At 48.7% G+C, this 20075-nt stretch overlaps 1 protein-coding gene across 7 annotated transcripts in view; it reads right to left on the reverse strand.

Annotated features, from left to right (window-relative positions):
- The window catches only part of LOC120997860 (cyclin-dependent kinase 11B), a 66012-nt gene that overhangs the window by 23247 nt on the left and 22690 nt on the right, over positions 1–20075 (reverse strand). For 5 of the 7 annotated variants that reach the window (XM_040428223.1, XM_040428215.1, XM_040428183.1 and 2 more), the window contains 5 exons: positions 14563–14658; positions 12535–12681; positions 12238–12303; positions 4371–4555; positions 4178–4268 (listed from right to left, as the gene is read on the reverse strand). In XM_040428223.1, the coding sequence (XP_040284157.1) occupies positions 4178–4268; positions 4371–4555; positions 12238–12303; positions 12535–12681; positions 14563–14658 (585 nt within the window). The remainder of the gene's footprint in view (positions 1–4177; positions 4269–4370; positions 4556–12237; positions 12304–12534; positions 12682–14562; positions 14659–20075) is intronic. The other 2 variants (XM_040428233.1, XM_040428200.1) reach the window with 1 other exon arrangement.

Raw genomic sequence — 20075 nt, forward strand, 5'->3', positions numbered from 1 at the left:
GAGTGCCCCCCTGGTGGTTTATGTACGCCACGGCCGTGGCGTTGTCTGATTGTACACGAACTGGATGACCCTTCAGCAGATGAGTCCAGTGTCGTAGAGACAGAAGGGCCGCTCTCAGTTCCAGGACATTGATCGAGAGTTTGGACTCCGATGGAGACCAAATGCCCTGGACGGATCGGGGAGGAAACACGCCTCCCCAGCCCGAGAGACTGGCATCGGTTGTAACCACCAACCAGTTGAGTGGCAGAAAGGACCTGCCCAGAAGAGGGGACTGTAACCACCAGCGGAGAGATGACCGCACCGGAGGCGAAAGATGGAAGGGATGATCCAGAGACTGCGGCGATTTGTCCCAGGAGGAGAGGATCGCCCGTTGGAGAGGGCGGGAGTGAAACTGCGCAAATGGGATCGCCTCGAAGCAGGCAACCATCTGCCCCAATACCCGCATGCAGAAGCGGAAGGACGGTCGACGGTGGAGAAGGAGACCCCGAACGGCCCCACGGAGGATCAGACGTTTTTCCGAGGGAAGACGTACCTCCGCCGCTCCCGTGTCTAAAAGCATTCCCAGGAAGACGAGTTGTCTGGAGGGGGGAAGGGAGGACTTGGGGAAGTTGATGACCCAACCGAACCTCGCCAGAGTCTCTAGAGTGAGATCCACGCTGGCAACCGCTTGAGAAAGGGACGGAGCCTTGATGAGGATATCGTCCAAGTACGGTAGCAGAAAAACACCCCTGGAACGGAGTAAGGCTAAAACCGGGGCCAGGACCTTGGTGAACACCCGGGGGGCTGTTGCCAGTCCAAAGGGAAGGGCGACAAATTGGAAGTGGAGGTCCCCCACGGCGAATCGAAGGAAGCGATGGTGACACTGGGCTACCGGAACATGGAGGTAGGCATCCTGTATATCGATGGAAGACATGAAATCTCCCTGCTCCAGGGAAGCCACCGCGGAGCGGAGGGACTCCATCCGAAACCGTCGAAGGAGGAGAAAACGGTTGAGCTTTTTGAGGTCCAAAATGGGCCGCACCGAACCTCCCTTCTTGGGAACTACAAAGAGGTTCGAGTAGAACCCTTGGAATCTTTCCTCTAGAGGAACGGGGGTAATCACCCCCCTGTCCAGTAAGGCTTGAACGGCCGCGGAGAACGCAGCCGCGTCTTTCGGGTCTCGCGTGGGGCGGGAGTGAAAGAACCGATCCGGAGGGAAGGATGCAAATTCGATTTTGTATCCGGAGGACACAATTTCGAGGGCCCAGGCGTCGGAGACGTGAGCCATCCAGACGTCCTTGAAAAGGAGGAGCCGGCCCCCCACCCGGGTGGGTGGGGGCGCGCCTTCAGGCAGAGGACTGTTTTGCTGCGGGTGTGCGGGCAGCCTGCGGCTTGCGCCAGGAGGGCTGCGCCCGAAAAAACGGCTTCCTACGCTTGTCCTGGGGAGGAGCCGAAGCGGCAGCTGTGGTGGGAGCCCCAGAGGCCCTGCGGGAGGACCGAAAACGAGACGCACCAGGGCGTCCGCGGGGGGCGCCCCTGGCTTGGGGTTGAGGAAGATGGGTGCTTTTACCACCCGTGGCCTCTGAAATAAGTTCGTCTAAGCGGACCCCGAAAAGGCGGGAACCCGCAAACGGTAGCCCCGCCAAGGAACGTTTGGAGGCAGCGTCCGCTTTCCAGACCTTCAGCCAGAGCTCCCTCCTGACGGCAACTGCCAGGGCGGAGGAGCGTGCAATAAGGGCTCCCGCATCAAGGGAGGCCTCACAGACAAAATTCCCGGCCCGAATAATAAGCTGGGCCAAGGAACGTAGGTCCTGGATGGGGATGTCCGAGTCCAACTCCTGTTCCAGCTGCGTACCCCAAGCAGAGATTGCTTTCCCTGCCCAAGCAGAGGCAAAAACCGGTCTGAGGGCAGAACCGGAGGCAGCAAAAATGCCCTTGGACAGGGTCTCCATGCGACGGTCCTCCGCTGACTGAAGAGAGGACCCGTCGGGAACAGGGATGGCCGTGTTCTTTGACAGCCGGGCCACAGGGGGGTCCACCTTGGGTGGGGAAGACCAGGTGGCCACGACATCGGCTGGAAAAGGATAGCAAATGTCCAGCTTCTTTGGGTTGACAAAACGGGCGTCCGGGCGAGCCCAAGCCTTAGACACCACGGAGGAGAAATCAGAGTGGATTGGAAAGACTTTTGAGGCCTGCCTGGGTCTGATAAAGGAGACGCTAGCTGCGTCCGAGCTAGGGGGGTCATCCTGCACCTTAAAGGTGTCACGTATATCAGAGATGAGTTGACCCATCGCTGAGGCTAGCTTGGACGGCAGGGCCGAGTCCATTTCCAAATCTGAAGCCGCCAATTCACCTTCAGAGAGCGAATCCTTTGGAGAGGAGAGGCTCGTCTGGGTGCGCACGCGTGGCGGGGAGAGGGAGGCATCCGAGGAGGAGGCTCGCTCTACTCTAATACGCTTCTGAGAGTGCCTAGCTCGGGAGGGGTCACTAGGAGAGGGTGAACCCGCTGCAGCGGCAGAAGCAGTGGACCCGGAGGGCGCGACAGTCAGAGTGGCGTCCTGCGGGGTAGGTGGCCTGTCTATTAGGCGGCCCACGACATGAGTGAGGCTTTCCACGGCCTGGGACAGGGATCTAGCCCAGTCAGGCGGGTCAGAGGAAGCAGGGAGCGACACAGCGGGCGACTGAGGCTGCGGTGGAGCTCGGCATGCAGTACAGTGCGGATCAGACTGCCCCCGGGGAAAGGGTTCCCTACAAGCAGTACAGGCATGGTACCATGGCTTGGCGGCTGCAGAAGGGTCTGACATGGTGGAAAGATGTTGCACTTAAAAGTGAGAACCAAGCAACAGTACTGTGGCACGGAGGGGGTTAAACAGTCCTACCAGACCCGGAGATACAAGCGGCAGCTGTAAGGGGAACAGACTGAGGAGGCTGTGGAGGAGAGGCAGCAGCACGGAGCTGAATGGCTTCAGGATCGCACGGCAGAGAGATGAACCCGGAAGTAGCGGAGCGCAGCAGCACGGAGCTGAATGTGTAAGGAAGCTCCGCCCCCCCTCTGCCGCGCTGAAGCCGAAGCAGAGCCGCGCGCGCGCGGCAAAATGATTTTAACCCCCAAGGATGTTGAAGTGCCGGCCATGACATGGCGCCGTTCACTGCCAGGAAAACGGCTCCCACCGCGCCTAGATGTAGCAGACGGCTTGCATGTCTGCAGCCGTCCCCTGTAAGGCAGCGTTCTAGGACTTGCCCAGATAAACTGCCCTCCAACTAAGCCCGGTAACGTCCCGATATGCGGGGGGGGGGGGTTGTCCGGGATTGTAGCAGTGGCCATGTAACAGTGGCCATGTTGGTAGCAGCGGTGGGAGGGAGGAAGGGGAGGCTGGAGCAGCCACTCTCACCATACGCTGTCTTCGCCCTCAGTCCATCCAGCGGGGGTCGCCCCTTCAGCTCCTGGCACCGCGGTGGCAGGAAGCCGGGGGAGGGACTTGGCGTGCGGGCGACCCTGAGCTGGCGGGACGCAGGGGAGCGAGGCTGCCCTGGTCCACCTTGTCTTCTGTGGGGGAGGCGGCAGTGCGGAATTACCGGCACTGGCGCAACTCAACCCCGGGAGAAACAGAGGGGTCTAATGCGCCTCTGTTGTCCCTGTAGGTAGAAAAAAACCGAGTTAAAACAACAAATACGTAAAAATAAAAATCATAGGATAACAACCCTGCATAAGCAGGGGGTGTCTTGCCTCCTTGGACACTAAGCAAAAACTGGCAGTCTCTTCTCCAGGCTGAAGGGTATAGCTGATGGAGGAGGGGCTTACAGCTTTCGCTTAGTGTCACGCCTCCTAGGGAGCAGAGCTATACCCATGGTTTCCTGTGTCCCCCAAGGAATATGGGCGAGAAAAGTAGTTTGTGGCGTGGGCGGGGACGGGAACAGGTAGGCAGGCCAGTCTCATTCATAAATTTTCTACGCCTGTTTTAGGGGTAGAAAATGCTCTAAATGTAAGTCGGCAAGGAAGCCGTCTTATATTTAGACCGGCACTGGATGTGTCGAAGTTATGTAGCGGCCTATCTTAATAAAAGAGCCCCACAGTTTTCTAAGATGGTACCACATATGCACACACACAGTTTGTCTATATACGGCAATTGATTTAGTTTAAAGAGATAGAGTTGCATTTGCTAACAAATACATATGCACATCACAAAGGTTTACCGACCTGTCTTTTTGTCCTTTGCTCTGTACACAACTCCATAGGTTCCTTCCTCGATCCGATTCAGGCACTGAAACTCCTCCACACTGCGGCAGCCCTGGAGGAAAAAAATAAATAAAAAAAGGAAAACCATTGATTGATAAAAGCAATACATTAGCCCCCAAAAAAGCTGGTTTTACATGTGTGTCCCTCATTTTACCTGGAGTGCCGGAAGATATTTAGGCAATTCCTGTTTCAACTCAACAGGTGATATGACCGGAGAATCAGGGACATAGTCACCATCCGTCTGAGCATTTGAATGTGGGCTAGCGTTTCTAATTTCTTCTTCCTCTTCTTCTTCCTCCTCACTTTCAGCAGAATCGTGATCAAATCTGGACTCTGTAACTGCAAAATAAACAGAGTTTCTGACAAAGCTACAATGCTAAATGTGTTAATGTAGTAAGGAGAATCTGTCAGTAGTGTTGGGGCTCATGCACACAACTATATGTATTTTACGGTCTGCAAAAAAACTGATGACTTCCGTGTGACGTCCATGTTGCATCAGTTTTTTTGTAACAATGCCTGTCTTTGTCTGCAAAACGGACAAGAATAACGGACATTTTTTTGTGGAACGGACACATGGACATATGAACACAAAATGCACACGGAGTCATTTCTTTTTCTTTTCCAAGTCCCATTGAAATGAATTGTTCCGTATACGGACGTTTAAAAAAACAAACGGAAATAGAGAAAAATAAGTTTGGGTGCATGAGCCCTTATGGTGCTGAGGTCTAACTTTCCTCCCTGTACTGGGTTCTATTGGTAAACCTTCTGCTGGGTCCCCTTCTTTTGTGTTCTCTAAAGTGAACACAGTAAAATGATTTTTTTCCCTCAAAACCTTGGCCTCTCACCGTCACTTGGTCCCGATCCGGTCCCCAGCCCCCTCAACTTCCTCCAGGCCCGGAGATACTCCAGCGCTCGCAGGACTCCTTGGGCGTCGGTACGCCCGTTCCTGGTCTCCTCTGTTCGGGGGCAAGATCCCTCTGACACCCCTGCTCCCTCCATGTGCTGCTCTGCCAGCCGGAAGTTCTTCTGGTCGGCCCCACCTGTACACGAGTCCCCGACTCTGCGGCGTACTATGCCGCGTTCCCCAATAGTGTTTGGGGGTGGGGACTGTACTCTCAGAGCGCAAAACTATCACGTCCATATCTTTGGTCTACTGAGCTCCGCCCCACACCTACTTAACCCCTTCCTTGCCTCAGTGCTTCTGTGGCTGGGGGAAAAATAATAACCTATCACTCTTAAAAGGGTTGTTAGGATTGGGGCTGCATGTAATTCCCAGAGCTATTATTATTATTAACCTTGGAGCTCCGCTCCTGTTTTGGGCTTAGTTCCCATCGCCCTATAGCAGTGCCCCATGTTCACACTGTGTCCGCTCTACAGCTACAGCAGACCCAGTGCACAATGGATAGGTGGCGTGCTTGCCCTACCACTAGCTACTTACGACTAGGATACTGTACATCCTGTAGCATTACCCCCTGCCATAGGTGGAGTGCACTGGATAGTCCCCTGCATAACGTTAAACGGGACGGATCAGTTTTGCAGCCCATAGACTTCTATTACGACGGAATGAATAACGGAATGCCTCTAAAGGCATTCCGTTATGCATTTAGTCATAGAACTGAGTTATGGTCCGTGGTAACGGAATTCATAATGCAATTCACCTTTTACCACCAAACGAAGTGTGAACAAATTTCATAAGCGGAAATTCGCTCATCTCTAGATACTGTACATCTTGTACCATTACCCTCCTTCCATAGGTGGAGTATTGGCACTATCACTGGATGATTTATTCCCGGTAGCATTACCCTCCTTCCATAGGCGGAGTATTGGCACTATCACTGGATGATATATTCCCGGTAGCATTGCCCTCCTTCCATAGTGGGTGTATTTACACTTACACTGGGTACTGTACATTCTGTGACATTATCCTCATTCCATGGAGTAATTGCGCTACCACTGGATCCACTACAGACTGTAGCATTACTCTCCTTCCTTAGGCAGAGTAATTGCACTTCCACCGGAGACCATATGTTATGTCGCATTACCGCTTCTGCAGGCGGAGTACTTGCACTAATCCTGGTTATCTTCTGTCCAGTTGGATTTCCACCTTCTATAGGTGGACTAGTTGCACCACAATTGCACACTGTAGATCCTGTGGCATTACCCTCCTTCTATTGACAATAGTTGCACAACCAGTAGTGCCATCTGTCGGGTTTCCCTCTTTCAGTCAGCGGAGTAACTTCACTACCACTGGAAACGGTTTATCCTGTTCCATTATCAGTCTTTCTTAGGTGGAGATGGGTACCACACCTGCCTACTGTAAGATCCTGTAGCATTACCTTCCTTCCATCGGCAGGGTAGTTCCACAACCAGTGGTACTTGTTCTACCAGTGGATACCGTACATCTTGTCGGGCTCCCCTCTTTCCATAGGCAGGGTATTCCCACAACCTCTGGAATCTTCCGCCCAATCGCATTATCCCCTTGTCGCATTCTATCCCTTTCCAAGGGTGGTCTACTTGCTAGACACAGACAATCGCCTTACCCCCCATCATAGGCGGTATTTTGGCACTACCACGGGATACTGTGACTTCTTTCACACTATCCTTTTCCTCAGGTAGTCATTGTACGGATTGGGGTCGGGCGCCTACGTGGCAGCCTCTGTCTTTCCATGGTGTTGACCCATGACATGTCTCTCCTCATGCCTCGAGTTCCCATGCATTCTAATTTTGTTGCTTTTCCTTGGCACGCTCTGCATCCACACTCCTTCAGTACGTGGAACGTCTGCATGGGTTGCCAGTTTTCTTCTTTCCCCGGTGGAGTATTGCGCTACCAACAGTTCATGTTGGCTACTGCTGTTTGACCTAGTTTTCAGGTGGAGTCTCCCCTCTGGAGAGGCCATGGGTAGTCTTTGCGCTGGCCGTAGATGTTTAGGCTACTCCTGTTCCGTGGCTACTACTATGTGACCCCTTCCCAAGGGGAGTTTTTGCTTTCTTCCTTTAAATGCCGACAGTCACTGGTTCTGGCTTACAGGACACATTGTCAGTGGGCGTGGCACTGGAGGTTCTTGCCGCATCCCCTTCCTCCATGTGGGCTATCGACCATGGCATTTCGTGTGGTTTTCTGCAACACATTTACCAGGCATGGTATGTATGGTGTACCTGAGGTGTTGGCTGATAGGTTCACTTATTTCTTATGGTGCTGGTCAAATGCCCATACCAAGCCATGCTACATATGATGGGTTTGCTCACTTCTGGTGGGCGCTAGTGCGTTTTTCTGTACCTGGCATAACCTACCGATTTCTGTGGTGCTGGTTAGCGCCTTGTTCCCTTCACATGTCGTGTATTGCCTCTACATTCTGCAACGGTGACAGCATCAGAGTTCCCTCCTTGTGGAAGTTTGGGTATGCACTTATCCAGTTTGCCTCTGTGAGTTGTCTGCCCTGCTTCCCTCACCGGGTACAGCGGTCGTACTGTCCTTGTTGTCACCCCTTACACTAGTTTTCTATCAGCCTCTTCTACTTCTCCCCTTCCACAAGGCGAGTAATTGCACTTCCCCAGATACTATTTCTGCTTGCTTGGCCAGTTTCCATAGCCGTTTGGTTCTTGTAGGCCTCCTTTCTGCTTGGAGTATCTGCGCAGGTAGTATGGTTCAGTTACCATTTTTTTTCTGGGACTTTGTGGCGTTCGACGTCCGCACTCTCTTCCTGGTGCAGTATTTATCCCATATCTGGTTCCGGTCTGGCCGTTTTGTACATTCCCCTCATTGCATCCTTCTCTTCTTTAGGCGGAGTTGGTCCGCAGTGGCTGTCGATAGTGTCTAATGGGTTTATGCAACTTTTATGTTTTAAGACATGTACGTTGCTTCTACCTGTTCCCTTCGCCTTGATACTTTTTCTTTAGTTTTTTGACAGCCTGGTATGGAGTTGGGGGTTGTCGCTTTCTGACACCTCTACTTCTTCCCCCATGGGGGAGGGGGCCAAGATTTGTCACGTCCGCAGTTTTCTGGCCCTTGGTATCTAGACAACATTTTCAGTTCGTTTTCTTCTCATGCCATGACTGTTGAGCACTCTAGGGGGGTCTTTTCCTGGGGTGCTAGTACTTTGGGCCCAGGCTATGTTTTCTCTCTCCGGTATATTCCATAGTCGCCCTGTTTGTTCTGGCGCCTGACTTGTTTTCATTCTTGTCCATCTTGTGAATATTCAGTGTGCTCTCCACTTCTTCCGAAGTCTCCTAAGCGGTGGCTTATGTCCCCGGGGATGCTGTTCTTCTGCCAATCCGGGGCATCTGGGTATTCACACGCTCTCTGGCTGGCCTTTCTGGGAATGGCTCTTCCTGTCCTTTTTCAGGGGTCCAAGTGTGTCCTCCCCCCACAATTCTGTGTGGGGCCTTATGACAGGCCTTGAAATCGCTCTGGTCTTGTTCCCTTCCCATGGTACTGCTCATTAACATCCCATGGTCTTCTGTGTCCCCCAATGATACGACCGAAATTAAGATTTTTGTCTTACCTGTAAAATCCTTTGTTGAGTTGATTGGGGGACACAGCTTCCACCCCATAAGTACATTGTTAGCTCTCCTTGATGGGTCCCTCCGATTCTTGATTCTGACCCATCTTCGCCTTTCTTACTTTTTATTATTTGCTGTTGGCTTCTCCTACTGCTTTTGTACAAACTGATTAGCTCAGTGTCTGCAGGAGGGATATCGCTGAGATGAGAAGCTAAAACATTTCTGCTTAGTGTCGCCTCCTAGTGGCAGCAGCTATACCCATGGTCTTCTGTGTCCCCCAATGAACTCAGCGAGAAAAGGATTTTACAGGTAAGACAAAAATCCTACTATTGAACAGCTCCAGCTCTGTACGAGTTGGCGTTTGGTGGCGTTATTTCCATCCCAATTTTACTTGCACAACCGCCTCTCTGTAATCAATACTAATTTACCCTGCCTCTGTGTATTTACCCATCAGGTCCTCTTTTGTATGTTCTGATGCTTAGAACTCTTTAGGGGAAGATTTACTAATACGGTCACTCTTTACACTGTCAAACAATACAAATCGCAGTCTTAATATAAGACAAATTTACTATACTGGCGCATAGACCTTTGTAAATTTGAAGTGTCGTAAATCATGCAGCAGATTTACGCTAGAATTCCGATCGAGCGCCAAAAATTTGTTCATGCACCAAACTGTTTAGTCTAAGTTTACGCCACCTATAAGTTGGGGTAGTTTCATTCCAAAAATGAGGCAAAATTTTGGTGCACTGAGAAGCATTTAGGTCACGCCCCTTTCCTGTGAAGCCACGCCCCTTGTCAGCCAAGGCACCTTAAAGGGGTTGTGCAAGAATGAGTGGGCAAATCCTCCCCACTTCACCGGACCTGTAAAGGGAAGCTTACTTACCACTCGTTCTTCTCCTGGTCTGTAATGCTTCGCTGGGCTCCCTCCCTGTCAAAATCCTGTTTGACATCACCACAGCAAATCACTGACCTTGACAGGGACCAGATCCCCTTGCGTCATGTGACCATTTGTCATGACTTAAGGGGAGCTGGTCACCACCGCGGACAGTAATTGGCTGTGGCAATGTCAAACCAGATGTTGACATCGAAGGAGCCCAGGCCTGGAGAAGAAACAGGGAGCCAGCACTGGGAAGCAGGTAAGCTTCCATTTACAGGTCCAGTAAAGTGGGGGAAGGTGGGGGTGTAAAGCTTGCCAATACTTCCCCATTCTTGCACAACCCCTTTAAGCGGCAGTTTGACAATGTATGACTATAAACGTCTGGGAGGTGGATCTCTATCGCTGAACGTCCATTCAGAGATGGAGGCTGCACACTAATCGTGCAGCTGCAGAGCGGGTTGCCCGCTGTCAGTGACAGCAGGGCAACCCTTAGAGAAGGCAGGGACAGTTCCCAGGTGTCCCTGCCTTCTAGATCACTGTATACACAGCGCTCACCGAGGAAGCTCATCAGGAAGCGCTCTCTGTCCCGGAGGTCAAGTGACCGCCGGGGCCGGAGAGTGCAGTAGCTGTCAGGTCTTATACAGACCCCGATCAGCCCTGCACTGAGGCTGTACAGCGCTGTATTCTGCTGTACAGTCTCTCTGGGGGGTGTATTTACCCTATAACTGCCCCAGTTACAGGAGAGATCAATAGTGGGGAAAAAAGTGAAGTTAAATGTCCCCCAGAGGTCTTGTATGACCTTATGGGGGACGCAAAGTGTAAAATAAAAAATAAAAATAGCACCAATCAAACTGTCACCTCATCCCGCAAAAATTATACCCTAACTAAGACAAATCGGTCAAAAAACCCCCAAAAAACTATGGCTCTCAGACTATGGAGACACTAAAACATAATTTTTTTGGTTTCAAAAATGCTATTATTGTATAAAACTTAAATAAATAAGAAAAAGTATACATATAAAGGTATCGCCACGATTGTACCGATCTGCTCTATAAAAATGTCACATGACCTAACACCTCAGGGTTAGGAACGCTGCAAAAAAATTAATAAAAACTGTGCTACAACCACCAATTTTTTGGTCACCTTGCCCCATAAAGTGTTATAATGAATGATCAAAATATCATATGTACCCAAAAATGGTACCGATAAAGTCAACTCTTCCTGCAAAAAACGAGCCCTTGCACGTCTTGTGCAAGGGCTCGTTTGTTGCAGGAATCGGCATAAAAAAAATAAAATCAGCATAAAAAAATATATATAATATGGCGTTCAGATTATGGGGAGACAAAAACATAATAAAGCTTTTTTGAAAAAAATATTATGTAAAACTGAAACAAAGAAAGTAGATATATTTAATATCATTGCGTCCGTAACAACCTACTCTATAAAAATAACAAATGATCGACCCTGTCAGATGAATGTTGTAAAAAATAAAAACTGTGCCAAAACAGACATTTTTTTGGTTACCTTGCCTCACAAAAAACTTAATATAGAGCAATTAAAAATCATATGTACACCAAAATTGTACCAATAATACTGGCATCTTATCCCCTAGTTTCCAAAATGGGGTCAATTTTGGGGAGTTTCTATTGTAAGGGTGCATCAGAGGGGCTTCAAATGGGACATGGTGTCTAAGGCTATATTGCACACGACCGTTGTGTGTTTTGCGGTCTGCAAATTGCTGATCCGCAAAACACGGATGGCGTCTGTGTGTGTTCCGCAATTTGCGGAACGGCACGGACAGCCTTTAATATAACTGCCTATTCTTGTCTGCAAAGCGCGGACAAGAATAGGACAGGTTATATTTTTTTTGCGGACCACGGAATGGAGCAACGGATCCGGACAGCACATGGAGTGCTGTCCGCATCTTTAGCGGCCCCATTGAAGTGAATGTGTCCGCACCCGAGCTGCCAAAACTGCGACTCGGATGCGGACCAAAACAATGTCCGTGTGCATGAGGCCTAAAAACCGGTCCAGCAAAATCTGCCTTCCAAAAACCATATGGTGTTTCTTTCCTTCTGCGCCCTGCCATGTGCCCTTATATCGGTTTATGACCACATGTGGGGTGTTTCTGTAAAGCGCAGAATCAGCGTTTTTAAAAAAAAAAAAAAAAAAAAAAAAAAAAAAAAGAAGGAGTTTTTTTTTGGCTGTTGGATGGATTAAAATGGAAAATCTGCCAAAAGAGTGAAATTTTAAAATCTGATCTCCATTTTCCTTTAACTGTTAACCCTAAAGGGTTAACAAAAGTTTGTAAAATCAGTTTTAAGTAACTTGAGGGGTGTAGATTCTACAGTGGGGTCATTTATGGGGGGTATCCACTATGTAAGCCCCACAAAGTGACTTCAGACCTGAACTGGTCCTTAAAAAGTGGGTTTTGGCAATTTTCTTAAAAATTTTAAGAATGGTTTCTAAAATTCTAAGCCTTCTAACGTCCTAAAAAATAAAAATAAAAAAAAATGACATTTACAAAATGATGCCAACATAAAGTAGACATATGGGGAATGTTAAGTAATAAATATTTTATGAGGTATCACTTTCTATTTTAAAAGCAGAGAAATTGAAATTTTGAAAATCAACCAAGACTTACCAATAGGAACGTGATTCCCGTTCTCCCTTTCCTCTTCCTCACTCATCTCTTCATCACTGACCTCCTCTGCAAAATAACAAGGTTACTTACATGAATTGTGAACCTACCAACATTTCTTTATTAAAACAGGCTGCCAGAAAATGAGCAAAAGACAGTTCTTAGTCAAGATTGTGTAGGTCATGTCAATACGGACAGTTTGTTCCCACACATGTTCAATAAAATGACCCTTCCCAATGTTTCCAAGCTGCGTTTTGTAGAAGTGAGGTCCCTGTAGTAGCTACACACACACATTATTACCTGCAGTCTGTTCTGATGCAGCCTCTGAATTGCTTCCAGTCTCGTCCTCATCTTCCTCCTCTTCTTCCTCCTCCTCCTCTTCCTCAGCTTCCTCCGATACCTCAGAGCTGGTCTCCTCTTCCTCCTCTGACCCAGACGCAGAGCCTGCTGGAATTAGATTACAAAAGAATGGTCAAGACTTAATACAGGCAAAAGGTAAAACAGAAGCGTTGTCACAGATTGGTAGAAGCCGGGTACGGCTTACAAACGGCACTGACAATAGAATCGTACCTGTTAAAAAGATCTAAAACATTTGATGATGTGAACCGTGTACAGAGTCGTGCAGCGACATAACAATTGCCATAGTAGGACATAGCCCATAAAGCGACCAACACTTAGCAACTGAGACTTTCAGCTACTCAGGTTTGTGTAGGAAGACGAAGAACGCAATAAGCATGGCCGAAAAATAAGCTGCCATTTCTCCATAATTTACTGTTCGCACTTAGATCTATCACACTGCTATACTGCCTTAACCCCTTCTCGCCTGTATACATTTTTCACCTTAGTTAGTGACTAAGAAAAATGTTTGCCCCATTTTTGATTGGCGCATTCAAAGAGCTACAACTTTTTATTTTTCAGTTGATGTAGCCATATGAGGGTTTGTTTTTTGCAGGATAAGGTGTCGTTTCTTGGGTGCAAATAGCTTTTATTAACTCTTTCTGGGGAGGAAGGCAAAAAAAAACAGCAATATCGATTTTGACTTTTTAAATTGTTGCGGCATAAATAACATGAGAACTTTACTCTCTGGGTCAGTAAGATTACAGCGATACCAAATACATCAAATTTTTTTTAGTTAGTTCGTTTTTTACCACTTTTGCACAATAAAACTCCTTAAAAATAAAATAAAAAAATATTAATATGTGCTTGCTTCGCCACATCCCAAGACCCATAGCTTTTTTGTTTTTCTTTCTATGGAGCTGTGTGAGGACTTGATTTTTAGGGGGCAACTTGAAGTTCTCATTGCTATTATTTTGAGGTACATAAGACGGTTTGATCGCTTTTAAGTCATTTTTTTGTGGCAGATATGCAAAAAAACTGTAATCCTGACTTTTTTTATTTTTTAACGAAAATGTTTAACATGTGGGATAAATTACACAGAAATTGCAGTTTGAGTCATTTAGTTTTATTTTTCCAATTTCTTCCATGGAAAAGCATTTTAATGGGGAAAAAGTATGTTTTAATTTGGAGACTTTTTTTATTTTAAATAAAACTTTTTTTTTTTTTTTTACCAATTATTAGTCCCATAAAGGGACTTTGACATGCGATACTTTGATTGTTACCCATGTAGTGCAGTGTATTGTGCCATCAGTATGAAACTGATAGGCACTCCATTAGGCTGCCCTGCGGCACAGCCTTATAGGACATATACACCAGGCAGTCCTGGGATCCTTTATTAGTCCCCCAGCTGCGGTGTACAGATATCGGGGCACTCTGCATCTCGTTCTCGGCGGTGTCAATGCCTGACAGAAGAAGCCCCTCCCTCGGAAACCATTTAGAGGCTGCAGTAGTTATTGACTGCAGCATCTAAGGAGTTAAACGTCCGGAATCTGCGCCTCTGCCTATGCTGGCCATTACAGCAAGAGCTTGGCTGTCATAAGAGAACAGAGCTCCTGCTCTCTGCTGCACGGGCCCCCTAACAACTGCCATAAAAACAAGTATTAGTAGCCAATAAGGGTTAAAGAGCTCTACTAACATGTTTATTTCGGTAAAAACATGCATTGACATAAAATACTTCTGGAGCATATTTTCTTGGAATTCTACAATGTCATTCCTCCGTTATTCTTCCTGGATGAAAAACTTGACAACTGGGTGTTACATTCACTTCTGTCAATAGGCTTTGTCCCTACATAGTGCGAGTGTCAGTATATAGCGACACATTATTTTCCGATGTAACATAATATCTTCACATGTAACTGGGGAAGACTTTACAGTCCTTTACTTCCAATAATGTGAAGAATTACTCGCTGTCAATGATACAAACTCCAGTACCTGTGGAGGAATCTGCAGAACTTGTTTTCCGCTCGCTGTCGCTGATATCTTGCAGGTCAGACAGAAGATCCCTCACATCTGATCTTTCCTCTTTCCCTGAAGGGAGCAAGAGCAATGATAAGTCATGAAGCCAGGGCATCACTTGCCTGCAGTCTGCTTGTTATCAGAGCTTCGTAAATTTCAGTCAAGATGGAAGTGTATGGCTCAGTAAAACGGGCTATCATCAGAAACAACCCTATTCAGAATGTGGCCCCCAGGGAGATCAGCTGAGCCCGACACACTCAATTTTGCCGTGGAGAGCCGTGGCCAGCCAGGCACTTTCCCACCATCGGCCACCAAAGGGAAAAAGTGTATTTGAATTACATTCAAACTGCTGTTCTTATCATACAAGGCAGCTTAATTCCACCAGTACTTGTTAGGGATGTCCCGATACCATTTTTTTAAGACTGAGTACGAGTACCGATACTTTTATTTAAGTACTCACCGATACCAATTACCGATACTAATTTTAACAATAAAATATACACACATGTATTTTCTGACCACTGACCAACCAAAAGGCCCAAAAACAGAACTATAACATTCCAAGGAGACGTTATACTGTATGGGGGCAGCCACAAGGAGACGTTATACTGTATGGGGGCAGCCACAAGGAGACGTTATACTGTATGGGGGCAGCCACAAGGAGACGTTACACTGTATGGGGGCAGCCACAAGGAGACGTTATACTGTATGGGGGCAGCCACAAGGAGACGTTATACTGTATGGTGGCAGCCACAAGGAGATGTTATACTGTATGGGGGCAGCCACAAGGAGAAGTTATACTGTATGGGGGAAGCCACACGGAGACATTATACTGTATGGGGGCCACAAGGAGACATTATACCTGTATGGGGGCAGCTACAAGGAGACATTATACTGTATGGGGTCAGCCACAAGGAGACGTTATACTGTATGGGGGCAGCCACAAGGAGACATTACACTGTATGGGGGCAGCCACAAGGAGACGTTACACTGTATGGGGGCAGCCACAAGGAGACGTTACACTGTATGGGGGCAGCCACAAGGAGACGTTACACTGTATGGGGGCAGCCACAAGGAGACATTACACTGTATGGGGGCAGCCACAAGGAGACGTTATACTGTATGGGGGCAGCCACAAGGAGATGTTACACTGTATGGGACGGCCACAAGGAGACGCTACTGTAAGGAGTCAGGACAACAATTTTTGAAGCCCCCCCCTCCTCAGTATAATAGTCTTGTGGCCATCATACAGTAATGTATATTTCTTCTTGCCCTAATGCCTGCTTTTAGAGATCAATGTGCAGCTTGCAGGAAGGGAAGGACCAGGGCCATAGAAGACAGACACTATCACCTTTAGAGGGACTCGCTCCTGGCAAACACAGCTCTGCTGCAGTGAATGCAGTGGAGCAGACTGTGATGTAATTATAGTTATTGCAGGGACTCAGAGAATCGTCTGAGAGTTTTTTAGTTAAAACAAATCGAATTAATCAGAGACTGTCACCCCAGACTTCCTGCTCTGCTACATGCACCCTGTACACACACAGCTCCACTACATGCTATACTAATAATGCCCCCCCTTCACCCCGGACTTACAGGGAGCCGCAGAGCAGGAAGCCTGGCAGGGACTCGATGACACGGTCTGTGACTCATTGGATTCTTTTAACTAATAAACTGTCAGACGATTCTCTGAGTCCCTGCACTACGCTCCCTGTGCTGTGAGTCAGTGCTGGTTGCCTCTGATTGGTTGGAGGGCGGGAGGGGCGGGGCTAGCTTCCACTGTCGGCTCCTATTACACTGCCTGCTGCTGCCTCTGAAGCTGTTAGCTGTGCGAGGTGCAGGGGCTGCGGACGGACACGGACACATAGAAGCGGCGCACAGGTATCGGCAGTGGTATCGGGGACATTTGCACGAGTACATGTACTCGTGCAAATGCCCGGTATCGGTCCCGATACCGATACCGATACTGGTATCGGGACATCCCTAGTACTTGTGCTGTTTGTATGGACCCCTTCTATAATGTCCATATGCCTCAATCAGAATGGGGGAAAAAAGAGGTGGGAAAAAAAGAGGTATCAAAAAAAATAAATCAATCTATCAATCACTGGCTCTGACAGTGACCCTTTTTCAAAAGATTTCACCAGCTGGACAATACCTTCAATAGCTCCAGCTCCTTCAATAACTAGCAGGTTTTGCATGTTATTCTATGGAGGGACTGACCCTTTGGTTGGATGGGCACAGTAAAAAGAAAAAAATGGCTTTTTTGTGCTTACCTAGAAAATCTTTTTCTCGCCGAGTTCATTGGGGGACACAGAAGACCATGGGTATAGCTGCTGCCACTTGGACGCTACACTAAGCAAAAAATGTGTTAGCTCCTCACCTCAGCTACACCCCTCCTGCAGACACTGAGCTAATCAGTCTTAGCTTAGTGTCCTTAGGAGGCAGACCTCCCTGCTTTGCAGGTCTACTGATTTTCTTTTTCCTTCCTTTTCATTTTTCTCTTTTTCTTTCCTTTTAGCTGGGCTGAGGGCAGTCTCCAAGCTGCCTGCGTTCCCACCCAAGAGACCGGAGCCCAGGAGGTCCCCAAGCCCGCTGCTCGTTCCCGGTCTCCAGGAGGCAAGGCGGACCAGAGGTTCTTAAAGCCTCTGTATCCCACCAGCTTTCAGGTCACCAGGTCCGGCCTCCGCTAAGTCCCCTCTGTTACCCTCACCAAGGGGTAACACACCAAAGCTGGTGAACCGACTGGAGCCAGGGGGGGGGCATAAAATGCCAAACAGGTGAGTATTCTTTCAGTCCCCAAGGCCCCATTCCTCCTCCCTCCCCCTACTCAGGTTTTCTAATGTGAATATCCCCACGGGGGGGGGGGGGGGGGACTTCATGTCAGGCCACCTTCTGCTTATTCCCAGCGTTCCGGTCCATGTCTGCGGCCTACCCCCCATCCGGCTCCTCGCTGCAGTTCTCTAGCTCCCGGACAGCTTATTGTCCGGCCAGGGTATGTCTCAGGTTTGATCTCCCGCTCCCTTCCCTGCATTGCCACGGCTTAGGAGACTGCAAAAGATACAGGAGAGAGCGACCTAGCCTGGATTCAGAAGACTTCTGAGAAAGTGATATCCATGGGTCAGAACCCCAGAAAAAAAAAACACGCTAGAGCCATCAACAGACACAACTTGGTGTGAGAAGAAAAAAGGGAACCACTCAGTGGAAACGGGATTGGAAGAAGACGAACTAAAAATGGCGTCTGGATATCAAGGGAAAGAGAAGTGCAGACGTGACAAAAATCTTGCCCCCCACGGGGGACAAAGTAGGGGTGCCAGAAGGCAAGGCCCCAAAACCATAACAGGCTGCCAGAAGAAAAAACCACTCCAGCGGGACCATAACGAACAAGGAAGGGCTAGAGAACCTGGATGACAGGCATGAAAAAGTTCTTGAGGTAGTGAAGAAAGTAAATGGGAACAAGGCAGTGAAACCGACCCAAACCACAAAAAAGAAGGGGAGTAACCTGGTAGGAAAAAATGTGTGGTCCGGAAGCAAAACCACCCGCTTCAGACCTACGGCCAAGGGGTTTGCTGCATAAAAGTGTTCCCAAGGGGAACGCCAATATGATAAGTAGAGGTAGGTAGAGAAGGACCTTAAATTCTAGAACAAGAGAGAAGAGAAGCCGTCAGATACGCCATGGAATGCTGCCTGAACTGGCAGACCTAACCGGAAGCTGAAGAAAAAAAAACCTAGGCCAAAGGGATGAAAATATGAAGGTTGTGTAAACTCATCAGACACTGTCGACCGCCACTGTGGAACAACCCCACCTACAGACCAAAAGAATGGCGTTATCTGAGGAATGCCCAAACGGGCCGAAAGGAACCAGAGATGGCATAAATATTATGGAAGGAGGGTAATGCTACAGGCTGTACAGGGTCTAGTAGTAAGTGCACATATTCCGCCTAAGGAAGGAGGGGAATGTGACGACCTACAGAATCCAGTACTCGTGAAACGACTTCCCCTATGGAACTACAGGGAATGCAGTATTCAGTGGTGGTGCAAAACTGCCGCATACGGAAGGAAAGTTGCGCTACCAGACGTATGTATCCAGCGGTAGTGCGAGCATCCAGCTGTAGTGGTAAGAACTCAAATCTAAACCCCCAGCTGTCTCAGGTCCAGGAAGCATTTTTGCCCAGCGCAGTAGTACTGAAGACAAAGAAAGGGGCGGAGCTTATTGGCCGCTGGTGGGCGGAAGAAATGGCATGAAAAATCTTGCGCTCTGATAGAACAGTTCCCGCCCCCAATACAGTCTTAAAAAATGCGGCCTATGTAGACTGCAGAGCCGGGGCCTCGAGTACAGACGGGGCCGATCGGAAGAACTTCCGGATGGAGCGGCAATGCAGGGAAGGGAGCGGGAGATCAAACCTGAGACATACCCTGGCCGGACAATAAGCTGGCCGGGAGCTAGAGAACTGCAGCGAGGAGCCGGATTGGGGGTAGGCCGCAGACATGGACCGGAACGCTGGGAATAAGTAGAAGGTGGCCTGACATGAAGTCCCCCCCCCCCCCCCCCCCTGTCCGGAGGAGCTGCTTCAAACGGTGCTGCCTCCGGACAGAACGGCAGCTCCGCACCCATCGCCCGGGCACCTTTGAAAACGGGCTGACAAATACCCAAGCGCCAGGACTAAATTCCTGTTCGCCATGGCGACCTGGCGCCTGGGATTTGTCGAGCCCTGACAGAGGGGACTTAGCGGAGGCCGGACCTGGTGACCTGAAAGCTGGCGGGATACAGAGGCTTTAAGAACCTGTGGTCCACCTTGCCTCCTGGAGACCGGGAACTGGGGCTTGGGGACCCCCTGTCTCTTGGGTGGGAATGCAGGCAGCTTGGAGACTGCCCTCAACCCAGCTAAAAGGAAAGAAAAAGAGAAAAATGAAAAGGAAGGAAAAAGAAAATCAGTAGACCTGCAAAGCAGGGAGGTCTGCCTCCTACGGACACTAAGCTAAGACTGATTAGCTCAGTGTCTGCAGGAGGGGTGTAGTTGAGGGGAGGAGCTAACACTTTTTTGGCCTAGTGTAGCCTCCTAGTGGCAGCAGCTATACCCATGGTCTTCTGTGTCCCCCAATGATACGAGCGAGAAAAAAAGGTTTCTACAGTAAAAACATAAACCCTCATTGTACTATTTTAAAAGGGGCTATCGACTTTGATCAACCCTTTCTACCGCAATGATGTTAACTGCAGACAGTTGTGCTGGGAATCACCAACATAAGCTGTTATCACATGGGAAAGCAGCCAAGTCTTCTTCTAGAAATGGAGTAATACATGCTATCCATTGACGCCAATAAGTCATCTATCTACTACACGGATGCGCTGGTTCATCCACAGGAGGGGCTCTCCACTCTTGCTAAATGATAAATCGAGGCTTCTTGTTCAGATGCATCCTAATATGACACATGGAAAGGAGCTGCCTGCTTTAGGAATCATGCACACAACCGTATTATTAATCCTTGTCCAATTC

The sequence above is a fragment of the Bufo bufo genome, chromosome 1 (genome assembly GCF_905171765.1).
Source record: "Bufo bufo chromosome 1, aBufBuf1.1, whole genome shotgun sequence".
Lineage (NCBI taxonomy): Eukaryota > Metazoa > Chordata > Amphibia > Anura > Bufonidae > Bufo > Bufo bufo.